A 21,978-nucleotide genomic window follows, 5' to 3' on the forward strand; every position below is an offset into this window, starting at 1 on the left:
ACTGATTGGGTCTGATTACTTCACTAACTGCAAAAGCCATAATTCTTCACTTTAATTAAACAAAATTAAACAAAAAAAAAAACGACTAGTTTACAATCGGCAAAAATAGCCTATTATGCTTATGCCTACTCTTGGCTCAAGTACGGTATTATCCTTTGGGGAAATAGCACAGACGTAAATGATTTATTTTAACTTCAGAAGAAATGCATACGCATCCTCGCGAATATTAGGAGTCCAGCGAGCTGTAGACCCCATTTCATTAACTACGAAATTCTGACCCTAACTTCGATGTATATTTTTGAAACCTGTAAATTCGTAAGAAAACATTCGGAACTATTTACAAAGTTAGTAAGACCAGCCCCGACGCTTCGAAACAAGGTATAAACATGATTTAGCTTTGCCGTCAACTTCTAAACTCAAACTCCATAGTACAAGTCCAAACGTCATGGCAGTTAAAATATATACCCACCTTAAAAACGACATTAAAGCTCAAGCAAATGATAAACAATTTAATAAAATGTTGAAAGACTTTCTAATAAATAAATGCTACTATGACTTAAAGGACTTTTTTAATGATAATGTTACAGACACCTTCTAAGTAATTTATTAAAACAATGACATACTTACTTAAATTACTATGACATACATACCTAAATTTATAACAAAACAATTTCATAATATGAATATTGTACAATAATTTATTTATTATAATACATTTATTAATGACCTCATGTGTAATTAGAATAATTGTTTTATGACCTGATATTTTTTAGATAAATTAATAATTTGCTACATACAATACAATAAAAAATATAATAATAAATTGTTATGAGTAAGCTATTGATATGCTGTGCCCTTACAGGGTCCATGTGAGACATTGTATATTATAATTTACATCTATACTGTACCATGGTTGCAATAAAGAATTATGAATTATTATGAATTATGAAATCTCTACTGGAGCTAAGAGCTATCAACAATCTTAATTTCATTTTTCTTGATTCGAACAAAAATTGTGATACAATGCCAATATTTAGTTAATGAAAAGTTGGTGTGCAGAGAGTGAGATTGTTAAAAATCTATTATACAGTACGGGTGGGTTAATATATAGTATGTTATTTTGTTTAATAACACCCAACCTGTCCTTGGCAAGATCTTGCGGAAAAGCTTTATTTTGATATTCAGCTTCGGGTTGATAAAAAGCTTGTACGTGGAAAGTAATCAGTTACACAATGGTAATGTATGCGGTTACAATAACTGCTACTATCTGATGGGCACCACTGATAACATTTATGAAATAAATCAAGTATTTTAGTTGAAGTACAATGATTCATCAAGTGGATTAGGTTTGAACCAGGTACAACGGCAACATAGTCTAGACAAGTCTAGATATGCAACTGATTCATCCGTTATCGATTTATCGATTCGATATCGAATCGAACAATAAATTTACAACGCACTATGTTTGTTGCATTGTAAGCAGATTAATTTAAATTGTAGTTTTTTAGATAACAGAATCGTTGAGTTCAAGAACAATAGCGGCAACAATTTAACAAACATTAGGTATCTATACGTCAACAAGGCGTTCGTCCGGTTTTCCTGGTCTATGCCGGATTGAAGCCGAATCAGTCGGCTCAGACAAAAATAACTATGAAAATTGCTTTAATTAGGGTGCTAAACCCACCAATATATTTGATAATTCTAGTAATGAAATGATACCATTTTTTTAATCAGATTGAAAAATTTATAGGGGTCATTAAAGGGTAATAATAATTGTGCATATTCTATAAGGATATGACTCCCGGCAGACCAACCCTTGTTTAATTATTGTTAATATACGACTAATACGACTAAAAAAATGGGATTGTTGGCTCGCACAAATAAGTTTCTCAAAACGTATGTACGATGATATATCATTGTGATAAACAACAAAACGAAATCGGCCTGTGAGCTCAAACTACTCCTTGAAACAGTTCTTGGGATTAAGTTGCCAATCGCACCCGGGCTCTTTTAGAATGCAACCGGGAATAGGTAAAGACGGCAAGTGATCGTTGTCTCACCTAGTAGGTTCATCCAGGAACAAGACGGGCGGGTCGCATATCAGCTCCAAGCCTATGGCTAGGCGCTTCCTCTGCCCGCCCGAGAGCTGGGCTGCTCTCGTGTCCCGGACCTCACGTAGTCCGAGGGCAGTTATAATCTCTCTTATCTGAGAACAAATATCGAAGTTGTTATAGGGCATTGTGCATTATGGGCGGTAAGTAAAGAAGGGGATTACTAACGAGAATCTATTAGAAGTCCGACGCCGAAAGCAGAGGGATCCCGATTCAGATTTAACGACTTGTTACGATTTTGATCTTATTTTCGTACGACCTTAAAGATCGCTCACGCTGATTGGTGCACGCGTAATGAAGTACGTGCGTGCGTGCGTGCGTAAGATGCGCACCAATCACCAAGACGATCGTCAAGGTCGTACCAAAACCAGTTCCACACCATAACAGATTGATAAATTAGAACCAACCTCCGGATAGTCGGCATTCCCGACTAGTTGGCGACTAGTCGGTATATGCCAACACTCTTTATATTATGAATATGATCGATCGTGTTCTATTTGGTTTGTAAAAGGGTATAGTAGTCCTTCGCTATTGGGTAGGTAGTCGCTGTTTAAATTAAGTAATTCATAATATTGTCTTCGGTTACCGCGATAGTTACTCATGAAATAAAACTATGAAAACGGATTATATCGCGTATATTGAATTTATAATACATCCCGACGTTTCGAACTCTTTACAGCGTTCGTGGTCAACGGGTGACTGAGGAAAAATTACAAAATGCAAAAATACCCACATACTAAAATAATGAACAATCATAGACTACAAACTTTAAGGCTGGTTGTACATGCAAAATCGGTTCATAAGGCTACACACACTAAGCTAAGGATACACTATAATTATTTTTCAAGTAAAGATATATATATATATGCGATAAAAAATAAACTAGCCGGCATAGTTTATTTTTATCGCATATATATATATATCTTTACTTGAAAAATAATTATAGTGTATAACTAGCCTTATGAACCGATTTTGCATGTACAACCAGCCTTAAAGTTTGTAGTCTATGATTGTTCATTATTTTAGTATGTGGGTATTTTTGCATTTTGTAATTTTTCCTCAGTCACCCGTTGACCACGAACGCTGTAAAGAGTTCGAAACGTCGGGATGTATTATAAATTCAATATACGCGATATAATCCGTTTTCATAGTTTTATTTCTTAAGTAATTCATCTCATCCGTGTATTTTTTACCATGTAATTTTAAGTATACCATATAAATTTTGGGTAAAGTAACTGTATAACGTACCGTTATCTTATTTATTAACCGAAAATATACTTACTCGTCTAGTTTTTTGTTCTTTACTAATATGGTTTCCTAGTTTGAGCTCAGCTGCAATGGTTAGGGATTCTTCAATGGTCAGCATGTCTTGTACTTTGTCATCTTGCAGGATATAGCACGACCGCCTCCGAAACCATTTGAGATTGCGGATCCTTCCGTTTACGTAGATCTTGCCTTGCGTCTCGTTTCTGTAATAAACAATTCAATTGTAAACAATTATTTAAATAAACATTTAATAATACCAATCGACAATAAGTTGTGAGTAAATAACGGTTATTACGTTAATTCGTTATTTTAAGGTTCTAAATCATTTTAGGCTATTGAAAAAAAAACATTTATCATAAAATCGTACAGCAACAAATAAAAAAAATGTTCCCCGTTTGATAGAAAACTCTTTAGATACATACCTACTTAAGTCTTATTTAACGGAGCTTATACCTAATGAGGTTATTAGTGTTATTATTATTACATCGCGGGTTCGAACGGTGTAACAAAGCAGTTAAATTGATGCTCTTTATAGCCTACAGTACTGTCAGACTTTCTACACGTGCAGCCTGTGGGTGAGGTTTACACAACGGGCCTATAACGCACTGCGCGTTCAATATAATAACATCTTGAGGATGCTGCTGCGGCTGCCGAAGCACTGCAGCGCTTTCGGCATGTTCGCTGAGGCACGAGTATTTAGATGACTTTTTTGCCATTAGGCAGAAAAGAATCTCCTCCATAATGAGACAGGTGCGCGGCAGCGGCAACAGTCTTCTCCGGGTGTAGGCCGAGCGCCTCGACTAACCGGTTAACTACTAAGTTTTGGGTGGAGGTGGCCATTGGGAGAGCGAAATAAAACATGGCAACCTGCGCTCCTGGTCTATTAGTGGCCACGCCTAACCAATACCTAGCTTTCAGTTTTTACTTAACGATAGATATATTTGTTTAGTTGTAATCTTATTAATTACTTTAGTAGTTAACATAGTTTTTAAGATTTTTATACTAACACCTACCTTTATGGATCAATGTAGATCTGAAATAAACGATTTTTATTTATTTATTTTTTATTATTCATTACTATGCTGCCAATTTAAATACAATACTGTCTTTAATAAGTATCAGAATTTCACATTATTTGTCGTTTTTACTAAAAAATCTAATAAAATTTATATTAAACCCTAATTTCGGAACCAGTTCCGGAACTCCGGAATTGGGAATTTGGGACCCAATGTCGAAAATCAGTTCCGGAATTGGAAACCATCCGATATTGCATGCCCTAGTTTGTATAAAACGGCGATTTTGCGCGGGTCCTCCACTTTCGTCTTAAGTGTCCCACTGCTGGGCAGAGGCCTCTCCCCTGGTTCTCCATAACTCCCAATTTTGTGCTTTGTTTGGGTGATAACAAAAATGAGAATGATTTTCTGTAAGTACACATACATAAAACACAAAGTAATAATACTACTTGTAGACAAGTACATATTTCAAGCATTTTATTGAAGTATTCTTACGAGTAATTCCTTGCGTTAACACAATATTTTTATCGTTCGTGCCGTAGACGCCTGCATAACGATGCTTGAGAAGGAAGTAAGTAAGGCCGCCGACTGTCGGCTTCCTCATGCTCTACATACCTGGGAGTCGTAGCTGAAGATGAAGATCACAAACAAAACCGCGTAGTTACCTCATTAAAACTATTAAAAGGTCACTTTTTGAAATGACGCTCTTTGGTAAACCGTCAGTTAAAACCGATATAGATTATTTATTTATTTAAACTTTATTGCACATAAAATTATAAGTACAAATGGCGGACTTAATGCCATAAGGCATTCTCTACCAGTCAACCACTGGGCTAGATTACATATTATGTAGACTAAAGTAAGCAAAGAATAGCTATTGAGCGTTTTTTGATTTTTAGGGTTCCGTACCCAAAGGGTAAAAACGGGACCCTATTACAGACTCCGCTGTCCGTCTGTCTGTCTGTCACCAGGCTGTATCTCATGAACCGTGATAGCTAGACAGTTGAGATTTTCACAGATGATGTGCCGCTATAACAACAAATACTAAAAACAGAATAATATAAATATTTAAATGGGGCTCCCATACAACAAACGTGATTTTTTTGCTGTTTTTTCCGTAATGGTACGGAACCCTTCGTGCGCGAGTCCGACTCGCACTTGGCCGGTTTTTTGTAAGTTCATGTGATCTTGGGATTCCTAGAAATTGTAGGTTATTCCGGTTCAGAATTAAGAGATCTATGAAAATAAAATAAAAAAATATTTTTTCTACTCGTCGAGTATAATCTGTGTATTACAACTTAACATGCAACACTACAACCTTACTCTTTTCAACGTTGGATAGTCTATGGCACTTCCGACTCAAGCATAAGAATTTTATCGATACGGTTTAGTCAATTATAAAAATTTTGAAAATAGAACTTCATACATTTCGATAAAATGTTTCTTGTTAAAGGAGACTCGATTCAATGCAAATTAGCCTTCTTAAACACGCTGCTGCGTCGCATCTGCTTTGTGATTGGTTGGCCAACAAGAACATTTTATTTTATGTTGTAGTTGAAATAATTGCTTCATAAGTCAGAAACGCGCATGTGACACCCTTCATATAGCAACATCCATACCCTACGAAAACCGCTTAGCGTAGCTTGTTAGTCTCCATAGGCTACGGTGGCCAAAATCGAGAAAAAAACTGTCTTAAAACTGAATTTAGCAAGAAGCAGGTACCAGGGCCTCATGAGTTACGAGGTGTCGTTCACCAACCCGCCGGGGGCCTATCTTAGCTGTATACTTTTGGTTTGTTTACTTATATGATTCTACTAGTTGAAAGTATTATTTTTGTCTCGTAGAAAAAGTATTGTATACAATAGTGATATAATCAAGCTTTTCAATCTCGTACCTTAACTTAAGCAACTCAGCAAGCTTCGTTGCTTAAACACGGTACTCGACTGAAAAGCTCTCTATTATATCACGATTGTATAAAATACTATTATTACATTAATAAATGTTATATAATAAGGTAGCAAATTGGGACTTCCTATTAAGTATATTATACCTGTATCAGGAAGCCCCGCTCTTCCGTAGCAACAAGTTGTAGGTAACAAAAACAGAAAGAAAACTTAAACTAATACAATTTTATCTACATTTGTTTAAGTGGCGTGTGTGTGTGTGTGTGTGTGTGTGTATGTGTGTGTATGTGTTTGTTGTTTTCATTTTGGTTATTCGGACCGGAATTGTGACTGGTACTTAATAAGCAGGTGTGCATTATACTAAATGGTACAATGCTTGATGAATTTGCATCTTTTTATTTTATTGTCACACGTGGAGGAGACCCAATTTGAATGTGTTTTTTAGTGTGTGTGTTTTTCCACATATGACAAACTAATTCTGTTATTTAGTTTTGCCCTAAGATACATATACGTAGAGACACGTCATAGGCAAGTTAATAATATCGATAAAATAATGGCTGAGTATGTTGGACCTTCAAGAGGGGATATCTCAAAAACTATGTATACAAGGTATCAAAAAACTTGACTTAATAAAACTTGTAACACTTAAATCACTTTTAATTTTGTATAAGTGGCCATGTCGCTCAGACGTATACTTTCCGAGATATAATCGAAAAAAACGAAAAATGAAACCTTCAAATCCCTCTCTCCCCCGCGGCACCAGGGCTACGACCGGGGACTTTTGATATGTTTACCTCCTAACTAGTCCAAACAAATTTACGGAGTCAAAAATTGTGTTCCTAGCATTTCCCTCTATACCTTCGTATTGCTTGGCCTATAAACCCTATTTCCAAAAACTCTTCCTTGCATTGTTAGTGCATCATCGCTACATTCAGCGCAATCTTCATTCCTGGAGCCAGGCAAGCAACGAAGACTTAAGCTGCCCAAGTTAGAGCTAGTCAAGTTCGACAGGAAGGCCAATTTAAGAAAATACACGAAGATACAGTAATGGACGAGACAGATAAGTACCAATATCTTCTACAGTCAATGACGCCAAATAGCAGCGCACGACAGCTGGTCGAAAGCTACCCGCCGTGTGCGGAAAACTACAGTAAGGCAGTTGAAGCATTAAAGGCTAGATTTGCTAGAGATGACATACTGGTAGAAACTTACGTAATAGGTTTACTAACACTGATGCAACAAAGAGGAGAACCTAAAGAATTATCGAATTTGTACGATAACCTGCAAACGCACCTGCAAGCATTGGAGACATTAGGCGTGACAAAAGACAAATACGCCTCAATGCTATTTCCTATGATAGAGTTGGCACTACCTGAAAGTGTACTTCATGCTTGGCACCGCAGTCGATCTGAGCTTGCCCTGCGTAGGTCTCGCAGCATAAAGCGGAGCTCCGTAACTGAAGATGAGAACAGGATAACTTATGTCACCGACGTTTCGCCGACGACATAAGTTATAAATTCGCTAACAATGCTTAATGTTAAACACGTGTTTGTGTAAATATTTACCATATTATATGAGTAACGTCAGTTAATGACGAATTAAGCATCATGTTTATGATGGGCAAGTGATAAGGTGATAATTGGTTATTTATTGAAAAGACGATTTTCTACGACATTGTATGAGTGAGTGGTCTAATGGCGCAGTAAATTATGTAACGATAAATATCTTTAAATAGAGTTTCGTAATAGTTCACAAATCACAAAGTCTAATTTTTAATCGATATCCTCTGTCTGTCCTGCGGAGGTTTTCATTAAAAGTAACATCTTCATGTTTAACAAAATAAAAAAAATAGCATAATGGGATGGTTATTCGGAAAGACGCACTTGAAGAAAAATCCAAAACCCAATGGTAAGCAGTTTTAAAAAATCTTATAAAATATATTATAAGATTTAAAAGAAAGTAAGTTATAAAATTTATCATATTTTTGATACAATTATATGAATGTTTACAAGCAAAACTTAGACCAATCACTAGTACATGGGAAAAGCATCGATAGTTGAGTTTATCGATATAGGAATTCCCTACTTCTCTTTTAATTTTGCCCCCAAGAATTCGATGTCTGAGCATGGCACTTGTTATAAATTAACTTTGTAGTAAGGGTTACTCTCCGCAGACGAAAACAACGTAATTATCTCAGTCGGCTTATTTATTGCAACACTTAACTAGGTACTATTTACATATACTCGTACGTAACTAAACTAATGCGACCCCAGCAGGCGTTTCGACAGAGACACCGCACCGTTATCACAGTAGTTCGCAGGATTAATATTGGAAGGTGTTCAATAGCTTGAATGCAGCCAACCAAGTACTAGTCCGCCCCTAGCATTTGACATCGATCCGTAATTTGCATCTCGGAGGTCATGATTCTACGTCGAAACATCGTTAGCGTGTTCTATCTCGGAGGTGGCGCCATCTCTTGGCGAGTTTGGGCACCACATTCCCCCCCATCCGTTTCCGAGATGTCCCAGCGAGGGCAACTTACTGTTTCTTTGGTCGGCCACGACCCCGGGTGGGACGATCTGGCTGGGTTGCCTTGCGTGGCCGGCCTCGTGTCCTCAGAGGCTGGGCGGGAGCAGGCAGCTCATTAGTTGGCCCTGTATAAGGTGTCAGCGCTGAAGAATGGTAGATTCCGAGGCATACACCAGGGTTTGAAGGGTCTGCGACTGCATATGAAGAAGGTCCGTGTTGTTTGGTGATTTGATACGGACCGTCTCTCTTCGGGGCAAACTTGGCACTGACGCCTTTGTTGGCGGAACTCAGCGGGTGTAGCTTCACCATAACCATGTTACCTTCAACGTAGTCTGGCCTGGTCTGGCGGGATTGGTCCGCCAGCTCTTTCCTCTTTTCTTCTTCTATCTCTTGCACTTCTCTCGTTTTCTCTATTGTGTCTGCCAGTTGCAACAACTTCGGGGTTACCTCCGGTATGAAGTTTTCCGAGAGGACTATTTGCCGGAAGTCATTGTAGTTGTCATCGATCGTTCTCATTTGTCGCCCGAAAGTCAGGTAGGCCGGAGTGAAGGACGTCGATTTGCAGACTGCGGTGTTCATGGCGAACCTGATGCTTGGGAGATGTTCTGGCCACGCCCTATGGTCTTGTCCAATTATCATTGCTAACTGCGTTTTTAAATCCCGATTCTTTCTTTCTACGGGGTTTGCCTCCGGATGATATACTGGCGTATAGGCATGCTTGATCTTCAAACAGAAAGAAACTTGTTGCATGATGGCACTGACGAACTGCGGCCCGTTGTCGCTGATCATCCTTCTAGGGAACCCGTAACGGAGGAAGACTTCGTTTATTAGGGTCATCGCACATCTTTCCGCTGTGGCATCTTCCAAGGCGAAGAGTTCTACCCAACGAGAGTTTATGTCTTCGATGATGAAGATCCAGGTTTTATCATCAGATGATGGAGGTAGTGGCCCAAAGAGGTCAAATGAAATCACTTCAAACCGCTGACTTAGTGCATGGGTCTGTAGGAGTCCAGCCGGTTTATAGTTAGAAGGCTTGTAACGTTGGCACTTGAGGCAGAGTTTAACATAGCTCTCAATGTACTTCCGCATGCCAATCCAATAATATCTACGTGATATGGCCTGGAACGTCTTATCAACACCATAGTGACCTGCTTTAGGGTCATCATGATAGATGGCTAACACATTAGCCCATTCGTGCTCCGGGACGACTAGTTGTGCCTCATCCGAATTTGAGTCGGATTTATGACGATATAGAAGGCCGTCATTCATCAAGTAGCCCTTGCTACTCCAATATATGGCGTTTTCATTACCTTGGGTGTCCTTTTACCTTGCCAGTCTCTCATCCTTGAGTTGTTCAGACCTTATTTCGGCAGGGCTGCGTGGTCGCATGTCGACCGTGACCATACACACGCCACATTCAGTTTGGGTATCCTCTGTGCATGGTGGCCTTGATAAGGTGTCGGCCACCACATTGACTCGTCCTGGGACGTATTTAACGTGGATATCTTGAGCTTGCAGCTGTAGAGCCCATCGAGCGAGTCTACCGGTCGGGGATTTCAGGTTCATCAGCCACTGTAAGGCCTGATGATCGGTGACAATTGTAACAGGGGCTCCCTCAATATAACCCGCGAACTTCTTGATGGCCCACACGACTGCGAGTGCTTCTTTCTCCGTTGTCGAGTAGTTACGTTCTGCCGATGTTAGAAGTCTACTCGCGTATTCAATCGGGTGTTCTTCTTCCTTTTCACCTTGTACGAGTACCGCACCCAGTGCATAATTACTCGCATCCGTCTTGATAGTATAACCTTTGGTGAAGTCTGCTTGCCCAAGTATTGGGGTTGAAGTGAGATGAATTTTCAACTCTTTGTACGCTTTCTCTTGTTCAGAACCCCACGTCCATACAGCGCTCTTTTTGGTGAGTTTCGTGAGTGGCTCGGCGATGTCAGAAAAGTTCCTTATGAACCGCCTGTACCAGGAACAGGTCTGCAGGAAAGACATTAGATGTTTCACGTTGGTCGGGGGCGGTCGATAGCTGACACTTTCTCAGGATCAACTTGCAGACCTTCTGGGGTAATCAGGTGACCCAAGTATTTTACGCTGGTACAAACAAAGCGACACTTGTCTTTGTTGACAACGAAGTTATACTCCCTCATCTTGGCGAAAACATCTCTTAGATCAGACAGATGCTGTTCAAATGTCGTAGAGAAGATGATCAAGTCGTCTAAGTAGGCAAGTAGCTTGACATGGCTTAGACTAACACGGAATCTGTCTATTAACCTCTGAAAGGTCGACGGGGCGTTCCGAAGTCCGAACGGCATCCTTAGGAACTTGTAAATTCCGAAAGGCGTGATGAAAGCAGTCTTTGCTTGGTCACAATCTCGTACGCGTATTTACCAATACCCAGCCTTTAAATCTAACGCTGACATGTAAGCCGTGGACTTTGCTTCATGCAGTAGGTCGTCGATGCGAGGGATTGGGTATGTGTCCGGCACTGTAATGGAATTTAACCTTCGGTAATCTACGCAGACTCGTACTTTCCCATTTGGCTTCGGAACCATTACGACTGGCGCGGCCCACGGAGATGTACAGGGTACGATCACTTTATCCTCTAACATCTTCTCTATTTCAATTTTCAAAAGTTGCTTCCTTTGTTCGGACAGCCTATAAGGAGGGACAGATATGGGCAAATGATTCTGCGTATTGTTTTGCCATTTGATTCGAATATGTCTCTGAACTCTTGAAGCAAACCGCCGAGTTGTGCTGCTTGTACTTCGACCATAGTTGTAGATACATCTATGGCGCATAGGCCCACATCATCAAAGAGCGTGGCCGCGTGCGGAGATAAGTTGTACTCAGCTTCATCAATATTCTGGATGGCATCTCGCATCATGTACTCCATTCTTGGTGAATATCCGTCGAAAAGGAGTTTATCTTGAGAGCAGTTAATTTTTGAAGGCAATGCGGCTCCTTCAGCCTTTGTGGACACTGCTTCGTCAGCAGCAATTGCTTTTCTTAACGGTCTCTTCCCTCGTTCCATATTAACAGGAGCAACCGCGATTTTAGGAGCAACTGCGGCTTTAGGAGCGGTCGCGTCTGATTGCGAAAACATGATGAATCTCTCTTGGTATAGTTCAAACTCCTGGTGTGGTTGGTCTATGTAGCTCCATGTGAACTGTGCGATATTCAAAATCATGCCAGCCTTTTGCATAAGGTCGATTCCTAGCAACGTACGGTTGTCATGGGACTGTTGTAGGACGATGAAAGGGGCGTGTAAACGACGATTACCAAGCTCAACTTCAGCCTCGAAAATTAGTACTCTTTGCAGTGTTGGGAGACCATCCGCCAAGGTCACTGTAGCCATTTCTTCATAGAAAATCTGTCCACGCGCCTTCAACAACCCATATAGTTCCAATGATGCAACGCTAATCTTAGCTCCAGTGTCCACGTAGGCTTTACCTTTAACGCCATTGACCTCCAGAAACACCATAGGACGAGACCGCATCTCTAACTGTATATTTATAGCACAAAATCCTAAAGTGCCCTTCTTCTCAAGCGAATCACTGGGCTTGTTAGAGCATATCTTGCAGTTACTGCGATAAACCCCCGGTGCACCGCAGCCGTAACAGGAGAACTTCACATCGCTTGATGTTGGCAAAACCGTATCCGTTTGTCCATTGCCAGCTTCCATTGTCTTTTTACGTTTTCTACACTCTTCTATGACGTGGCCTAGCTTCTTGCAGAAATTACATCGAGATGCTGTCTTCGCACGCGTCGGGGCCGAAGTGTCTGATTTGGAGGCCTCTGCAGTTTTATCGCTGCTTTCTTTCTTCCCTTCTCCCAGTGCTTTCTCTTTCAGTAAAGCTTCAGCACTGCGTGCCTGTTTTAGAAGGTCATCAAAGTCCTTAATTTTCTCTATAGGCACTTTCTCCCTAATTTTAAGGTTTAGCAGCCCATAAGTTATGTTGAGTTGCTGCTTCTGATTAAGGACTTCGTCGCTGGGAAGTTCGGAGAACAGCATTCTTTTCTTTGTAACGAAATCGTCCGTAGAGACTCCTGGCCCTTGCTTGGTTCCGCAAGCTTCCAAATAAATTTCATATACGGGTTTCTTTGGAGCGAACGTGTTTCTTAGTGCATCTTCAAATGTAGCCCATGTGGTGATGATGGTCTTGGTACCTTGCCACCATACTGCAGCCTCGTCTCGCAGGATTAAAGATAGACCAGCTAGTGCGTCACTATCAGTTATATTTTCAAGCTTCTTGAAAACTTGCACCGCCGTAAGAAAAGCTTCCACTGTTTCTCTATCCTTTCGACCGTTATAAGTAGCCTTGCATGACGTCATACTGCCTTTCCGACCACTTCCTATGCTGGCCAATAGTTGCTGGAACTGCTCCTGAGTTAGATTGACAGTCATCTTGTCTACACTTTTCCCCCGGAGAGCTTTCACCGGATAAGTTGTTTTCCTTCCGATTCGTGTAACCACGTATCTGGGTTCGTTCGAGCCCGAGTTGGACGCCACTGTAGTAAGGGTTACTCTCCGCAGACGAAAACAACGTAATTATCTCAGTCGGCTTATTTATTGCAACACTTAACTAGGTACTATTTACATATACTCGTACGTAACTAAACTAATGCGACCCCAGCAGGCGTTTCGACAGAGACACCGCACCGTTATCACAGTAGTTCGCAGGATTAATATTGGAAGGTGTTCAATAGCTTGAATGCAGCCAACCAAGTACTAGTCCGCCCCTAGCATTTGACATCGATCGGTAATTTGCATCTCGGAGGTCATGATTCTACGTCGAAACATCGTTAGCGTGTTCTATCTCGGAGGTGGCGCCATCTCTTGGCGAGTTTGGGCACCACAACTTCAAAATAGACATAAAATCAAGATAAACAGAAGGTACTGCCTAATATTTGGAAGCCATCTAAGTACATAAGGTATACCTAATTCAAGCAACGAAGGGGAACGAACAAGTAAATTTACCAACAGTCCAACCGTCGGAAGCAGAAGCGTAGCTGCCTCATGGCTCTTCTACACGATGGACCATCATAGTGGCCCACTAAGATGGGCCAGCGTCTAGAGAGGGTAGTGGTGTCGGATGGCTTATGGCGCGGCGGGATGGGTCCATCGAGTAGAAGAGCCATCAAATCGCCTTTGATGCATTGACGCAACCGATGTTGTTGTGTGCCTGTTAGCCAGACCGATGTTGTTGTGTCGTTATCAACGAGCAGAATTGTGATTTCAGGTCCAGGACGTACGTGTAAATAAAAATTGAGTTTATTGAAAATCTTCTCTTCTTTTTTTAAGCGAAGGCACATTATTCACGCATTAAATTAGCATTTGTTAGACGACATGCACTTGGATGATACTGATAAGTGATACTTACTTACCTTTGTACCTACTTAGAAAAAAAAACGGGTTTAGTCACGTGGTCCGAGTAGGGTGACCATAAAAGATGATAAGTGGGGATTAATTTTCTTTTATTAGCGATAATTGAGTAGCTTATTAATTACGATAAGCACTAGTGTTTCGTGTTTGTCTTCAGCAGCAGTATCGGAAAACATGGTTAACCCTTAAATGCATGATTTTTTGTATAACTTTTTAATAAATTGAAATAGATGTGTCATGCTGTATAAAAGTAATAAATGTGATTTTGGATAGCTGCATATTGAGCCACGGACCATCAAATATACGATGCATATATACATCATTATGCATTTAAGGGTTAAGATTCACGATAAAAGAATCACCCTGTATGACTCATATACCTAGTACTTAGTTGCAATCTATGTAAAAGTATTCATGTAATTTCATCAAAGTAGAATCCCATGTGACTCAAAGATTTTTTTTAGATCATTTTATATTTAATACTTATGCCCTATATTTGATAGCCTTAACCAAACTTCTACTAGACTAGTTTTCACTAGTTAAAACTAGTTTCCCGAAATGTCTGGGTGAAAACTAGTTTTAAGTAGGAAATTTCTAGTTCGCACTAATTAATTTCAGTCAAAACTAGTTTTCACGGTATTCTGCCAAAGTAAAAAATAGGTGCGACGACGACCGAACGGACGAGGAACGTGTAAAGGCACTCGAGCATTTTTGGACTGAATAATTATGCTTGTGCCGCACACTAGTGAAACAGCGCGCGAAGCCGAGCGAGCGAAGCTAGCGTGCCGCGGCGCAGCGTGCGACGAGCGCCAGAATCGACTTTATTGTAACGTTAACTTAAAAAAAAACGCTTTTATGTGTTATATCTGTCGTCTGTCAAAACGAGTTTTCACTGAATAAGAATTTGAACAATTTGAATTTGAATTTAGTCAAAACTAGTTTTCATCCAGGCACTTTGCGAAAACTAGTTTTGACTAAAAAAATCCCAGTGCATACTAGTTTTCACCGAGGCAATGCGGAAAATTGTGTTTTCTCTAATAACGGGTTTATACGGTAACATATAGTCATTATGTACAATATCTGGAAGACCGAGCTTTGCTCGGAAAACATACAAAAACTCAAAAATGTGCGTTTTCCCAGAGATAACACCTAGCTAGATCGATTTTTCGCCCCCGAAAATCCCCATATAGCAAATTTCATCGAAACCGTTAGAGCCGTTTCCGAGATCCCCGAAATATATATATATAGATACCTATAGATACAAGAATTGCTCGTTTAAAGGTATAAGATAAGATATAAGATGTACAATAAGCTGAAGAGATATGTGACCCTGTCTGCATAGAAACTTGTTTGCAGGGGGGTCACTTATCTCTGCAGCTTAAGTAGTACACATGATCTAACGGTTCGGTTTCACTGACGCGGATCCGCGCGTCTCTCCGGGTGCAAAGTCTAGGGCTCGCGGTCGAATCCGTGTTTCGTTTACACGTTTCGAATACCCGTTTCCGAATAATACGTAAACGGTTTTCTGGCCCGTTCCACACGTTTAATTAAGAAACGTGTAGTTAAGACCCGTGTACACGGATAAACGGGTATTCGAAGATACGTATCTTATTTATCCGTGGCTCCGGACACGTCCTTGACGATAGTAGCGAAGGAACGAACGCCAGCTACAAATGAATAGACAAAAGATTCAGGAGGAGTTTCTGTCATATTTAACCTTATTCCGTGGGTCATAGAGTCGAAATTCAATAAACGGTTTAGAAACTCCTTTCTTGAGCAGGTAGTTTTTGCTTGCAATAGGTATTAAGAGTATTCACGCTTCTTATCAAAGTATAGTATTTTATATAGCACTTTAAATAGCTACTTTTTTTACGTTGCGGCTTAGCAATATAATAAAAAAACCTGCTAGTACCTATTTAAAAAAAATATTAGAACCATCGAGTTCGGTATGTAGGCAGGAAGTCAAACTAATGTTCGAAATTGGCATTAAGTAAGTATTTATAAAAAAATACAATTTTAACTTGCTTCTTTATTTTTAGTTTAATTTAAGAACATTATATGAAATTGTATTTCTTGTCATATAATGTAGGTACACCTTATAAAACAAAGTCCCCCGCCGGGTCCGTATGTCTGTCTGTATGTTCGCGATAACCAGACCTCACCTATATGAATGAAGTTTTTCTTTGGGAATGTTTATGTGTATATTTTGTTAAGGTTTTGTTCAAATTGGTAGAAATATGATGATGTTTGCTAATAAAGTTAGAAAAAATCACGCTGGCTTAATCGAAAACGCTGCCCAATCTATTTGATATCAATGTATGGTGGACTTGTCTCTCTTTCATTGGTCTACAAAAAAGTGCGCGATGGCTGTCTGTCTATATTTTAAGAATAATTAACCCATTATTAACTTCTAAAAAAACCGGACAAGTGCGAGTCGGACTCGCCCACCGAAGGTTCCATACAAATACATCTGTAAAAATTTCAACTGTCTAGCTATCACGGTTCAAGAGATACAGCCTAGTGAGTGGTGACAGACAAATGGACATTGAACTCTTAGTATTATTAGGCTTCCGAAGTGAATACTTGTTACAGAATGTATTTTATTATGCTTGACTCTCCATGCGAAGCCGGGGCGGGTCGTTATAGTTATTAAGCTCCTAATGACGCTCCTCGGTACGGAGTGAAACATGTCGAGCGTTTTCGACTTCAAACACGTGGGTGACCCGTTTTTAATATATTTAATATATTAATAAACACTTTAAATCAACTTGATAAAATTGCACCTTCTCAATAAATTCTAATTGTTTTTACTTTAGGTGCCTCTTACCACAGTAAAACGCTTTTTAGTGCGGTGCAGCTACAAAACAATGGAAAACATTTTCTTGTGCAGATGTTTTGACCTTATTACAACGACATAAAGCTTGTTAATTGGCGGTGACACTTGTGATAATAGTTTGGGAACCTACATGTTTTCGACGATGACAAACAAAAGGATATTGGAAAACAATGGATGGATGGACCACCGGTCGGCAACGTGCGCATTTAAGTTTATTACCTGAACGCTAGTGCGAAAGTGACCAAAGTGAATTATGAATGATTACCAATTTAAAGATCTATCTTAATGTAATTAGCAATATTATCGCAAGTTATCAAAGGTAGTATGGGTTTTTATGGTTCTTGGGTAAAATTACTCGATAATCCCGCTTTTGTGTACCTACTAACAACTACTAATAACTTTTTTGCGCCGTTGGCAGGTTTGTTGTTTTCGCAAAGCAGTAATAGATCCGAGATAAAAATAACCACGAAATAATTAAACTGTTATTTTTAATTAATATTGTATTCTGTCTGCACACCTATTATTAACGAAAATACTATACCATTATGTAACTATAAAAAAAAACTATGATCGGTATCAAATTTTTGTAATTAGCTTAGAAGCAATCGGTTTTATTAAATGATATAAATAGTTTAAAATAAAAATTATGTATACCTACTATTAAACATAGGAAGATTAGAAAGATGGCTCAGTACCTATGTTTTATCAATACGGTTAAAAACAATTTAAAAAAAAGTAATTGTGGGGTTTTATGAAACCACGATGCAAGAGAAACTTTTTTCGGATTGTAGGCATTTAACTAAAAAAATGGGAAATTAATTCGATTTACGGTATTAAAATCGCGGTTTTAATTTAATCTTAACTTAATAAATTGGGGCGATAGAATAAAAGCTTCACTTTAAAAATCGTACGACAAACGAATTCATCTGAAGTCAACATAATAATAGTGGACCTTGTTACCATTGTACATTGGCTCAAACTGGTTCGGAGTATTCAGACCCGTTCGGAACGGTCTTAAGTACCCGTGTACACGGAGATACGTGTCTGAGATACGTTTCTTGGGAACGTTCCTTCGAAACGTTTTCGAATCCCGGCGGTTCCGTGTAAACCGGGTTCTTAGTACCGCCGGGCTTAAGAACACGGGTATTCGTTTCGGCGTGTAACACGGATACCGGGAGCCCTAGTGCAAACGGGACATTATTATACAAATACATGTAGCGCAAACTCGCTCACACATCGGAGCGGCGAAGTATAACCGAATCGTAATAAATCTAAAAGGCAACTGTTAGCAACACTGTTTGTAAGGATCATTATTTATTAATAGCTTATATTTTGATCATTTTTACTTTTACGATTAGCTTAAAAAAGAGTATCAGTTGACCCTTACTTGTCACTGGTTCCCGCCATGTTGAATTGTTATTAAAAGGCGGGTACACTGTGACAAGGGGCAGTTCGTGTACAGACGAGTTACAGTGTAGACGTCTTGGAATATGTATTGTAAATTGGTCGTTATTATGTTGGTAACGAACGAATAAAGTTAAAACATTGGTACAAGTATTAGTTTTCATCATCAAGCCGGTGGTAACCTAACACAACTCTCTAGAATGGCGTGAAAAAGGCCATATATTTATTTATACCCCATCATGTGCAGACGGTGTTACTTCATTGACAAATCTGACATTAAAAGATAACACCAATTACCTACATGAAATAAGTTGCCAAGCGCAGATAAGATATGATAGGTACCTACCTCGTTATATTAAGAAGTTAAGAATATTATTATCTTTGTAAAGTAGACAAGAGACGACTGTCGTGTTAGACCGGCAAGCGAAATTTCAAATAAATTGGGGTATACTCGTAAATTCGAAATCGAATACGTAATTATGAAAATCACAAAAAGATATTAATGTAACTATGACATACTTTGTCAACTCTACAAAGACGTCTTGGTGAGCGCTGTGTATTGTTGTATATTGTATCCCATCAGAAACATAAAAATGTGAAATGAGAGCCACGTTGTTGACTACGCCGGCAAAAGAATTTATATCTAGGTATATGAGTGCCAAGTTCTAGTTCACTTGGGCTGTAGTTAAAGTTCAGGAATTGACTTGGCTAGTTTTTACGTACATGCTTTATTGTATTTGTATATGTCACTTTTCCAAAATTTTGTTTTTAGGGTTCCGTACCTCAAAAGGAAAAAACGGAACCCTTATAGGATCACTCGTGCGTCTGTCTGTCCGTCTGTCACAGCACATTTTCTCCGAAACTTCTGGACCAATTAAGTTGAAATTTGGTATATATATGTAAGTTTGTGACCCAAAGACGGCAATGTAATGTAAACAAATTAATTTTAAACATGGGGGCCACTTTTGGGGGGTAAATGAGAAAATTAAAAAAAAAATTTTTTCAAACTATATCGTGTTACATATCAAATGAAAGAGCTCATTAATAATAATAATAATAATAAAATGCTTTATTGTGCACACTACATGAAAAAAGATACAGACATTGAGAAAAGATATAAATTGGTAGGTAACAACAGGCGGACTTATCGCTAAACAGCGATCTCTTCCAGCCAACCTTCAGATAGAGAGATGGCTTCATTGTGAGAATCTCAAATATATATTTTTTATAATTTTAGGATAAACGATTTAAAAATTATTCAAGAAAATAGATAAAAAATGACCATTCCCCCCTTTTATCTCAGAAACTACTGGGTCAAAAAATTTGAAAAAAATACACCAAAATAGATCTTTACCTATCGATTACAGGAAAACCTATTAGACATTGCAGTCAAGCGTGAGTCGGACTTAATTACTTAGTTTTCGATCCGACCCCTACGGGTTTTTTAAAGACATTTCACTCACGTTTCACATAAACAATACATTGTTTAAATTGTGTAATATACGGAACCCTTGGAACGCGAGTCCGACTCGCACTTGGCCGGTTTTTTGGTATAAAAACTAGCCAAGACAAATCCTGGGCTTTAATTACAGCCCAAGTGAACAAGAATTTGGCACTCATATTTATATGAATAATTTGAACTGCTTTGTGTAGCCTACTTTATTGTCTCCGAGATTTAAAAAAAATGCACTCCCAAAAACGTCTGATCGTTCACTAGTACATGGGAAAAGCATCGATAGTTGAGTTAATCGATATAGGAACTCCCTACCTGTCATTAATTTTGCCCCCATGAATCCGATATCTGGACACGCTTGCGAGTAACCATTGTAGCCAACCGTTGGGACGTTGACCGTGACGCTCGAAAATAAAAGTTAGGATGTAGGTAAATGTAAACTTCCTAATATGACATGATTATTTTCCATTCACCGCAGAATTTGACAGATAGAGTTTGACGTTACCGCATTTAAGGTTAATAAGGTCTACTGTGCTTAAAATTTTGTATGAAATTACAAGCAAATATCAGCCTTCGTAAATTAAGTATTGTAACCTTAGTCTGCTATTTTAACTATGAACTATAAGTACTAGAAATAAAGTAGAATTTTACTAATGCTGTCATTAATTAATGCAACATTCTAGACAGCCCAAAAAATTTGGGGCGATAGAATAAAAGTTTCACTTTAAAATATTTATAATAGAAACCTATTATTTTGTTGGTTTGACAATTTGAAGTAATTTCCATTCTTGGGTAGCATTGGTTTAAAAAAAAAATTAAAATTATTTATTTGGTAGCATACAATGTTTCGGTAATTGGGCTAGTATCTCTTTTTAAGTATTGTAAATACTTGTATTAAGAGAATACCGCTCTTCCACTATAGGTAAGTTACAGATTTTTACATTAGTTGTAGTTACGCTAAAAATTTACAATTACAATTTAACATTAAAATTAAAATAACAATATCATGCTAAAATATGAATATTCGAGTAAATTTACACATTAAAGTAATAGCAGTTTATTTTATGAACAGAAGTCAGCGACTAGCGTACGAAATAGGTAACAATAAAGATAAAAATACTTTAAATAATTAGTATGTGAGTAGGTAAATAAGTGTGTGCGCAGGCGTGTGTGTGTGTGTGTGTGTTTGCTTGTCTGTTTAAGTGAATTGATATGATTAGCTTTTAGATATTAATTTTTCTATGTCACTATATGTTTTAGATTTTAACCATTTTATTACATTATTTTTGCACTCTAAATTGGAGGAGGGATAAATATCAATATGTTTATTTACGAAGTTATATAGGTAGGCAGATTGTGTAGCTTGTTGCCTCCTATCAAAAGCAGTTTTTACTGTCGGAATGATTAGGACATAACTATTTTTCCTGCGTGAGGTTTTGGTATCTAGCTTATAGTTGGTATTTTTGTGAGTTTTTTGTATGAGCTGAAGTATGTAGAGTTTTCGTACTGACAAATTGGTCACATGTAATATATAGGTCGCTAGTTGGGAATGTATAGGGTTTAAACAACATAACTTTTAGGAGCGCTCTTTGAGCGCTTTCAAGCTCTAGGAACTTAGTTTTGGTAGCACCGCCCCAAACGGTTATGCAATAGGAGAGTACTGATTGCACTAGTGATACATAAATTTGATTTAGGAGTGTTTTAGTGGCTACATGTCTAAGGTTTTCAAAGGTTGTGTACATGCCAAGTCAAACGCTGATCAACCATAACACCCAGGTATTTTGTACTTTCTACTTTAGTTATAACTGGGCAGGAGCAAGTGGTTTGTGTAGGATTTACGCAAGTGTGGATCCTTATCGAGAATTGAGTATCCGGCTGTGTACGATTATTTTATTTATTTATTTATTTATTTAATCTTTATTGCACAAAAGAAAACCTTACAGTACAAAAGGCGGACTTAATGCCATAAGGCATTCTCTACCAGTCAACCTTAAGGCTAAGCAGAGAAATTGTGGGCGGTGCTACAAATACAACAGCAAAAATAAAATAAAAATAACATATAATCACATATAT

At 38.6% G+C, this 21,978-nt stretch overlaps 1 protein-coding gene across 1 annotated transcript in view; it reads right to left on the reverse strand.

The window, feature by feature from the left end:
- Positions 1 to 21,978, reverse strand: part of LOC134742086 (ATP-binding cassette subfamily G member 4-like) — a 49,873-nt gene that overhangs the window by 14,531 nt on the left and 13,364 nt on the right. Inside the window, exons 3-4 of the mRNA XM_063675023.1 lie at positions 3,394 to 3,580; positions 2,061 to 2,206 (exon numbers count right to left, since the gene is read on the reverse strand). Of these exons, the coding sequence (XP_063531093.1) occupies positions 2,061 to 2,206; positions 3,394 to 3,580 (333 nt within the window). The remainder of the gene's footprint in view (positions 1 to 2,060; positions 2,207 to 3,393; positions 3,581 to 21,978) is intronic.

Source organism: Cydia strobilella, chromosome 1 (assembly GCF_947568885.1).
Source record: "Cydia strobilella chromosome 1, ilCydStro3.1, whole genome shotgun sequence".
In the NCBI taxonomy this organism is placed as follows: Eukaryota; Metazoa; Arthropoda; class Insecta; order Lepidoptera; family Tortricidae; genus Cydia; species Cydia strobilella.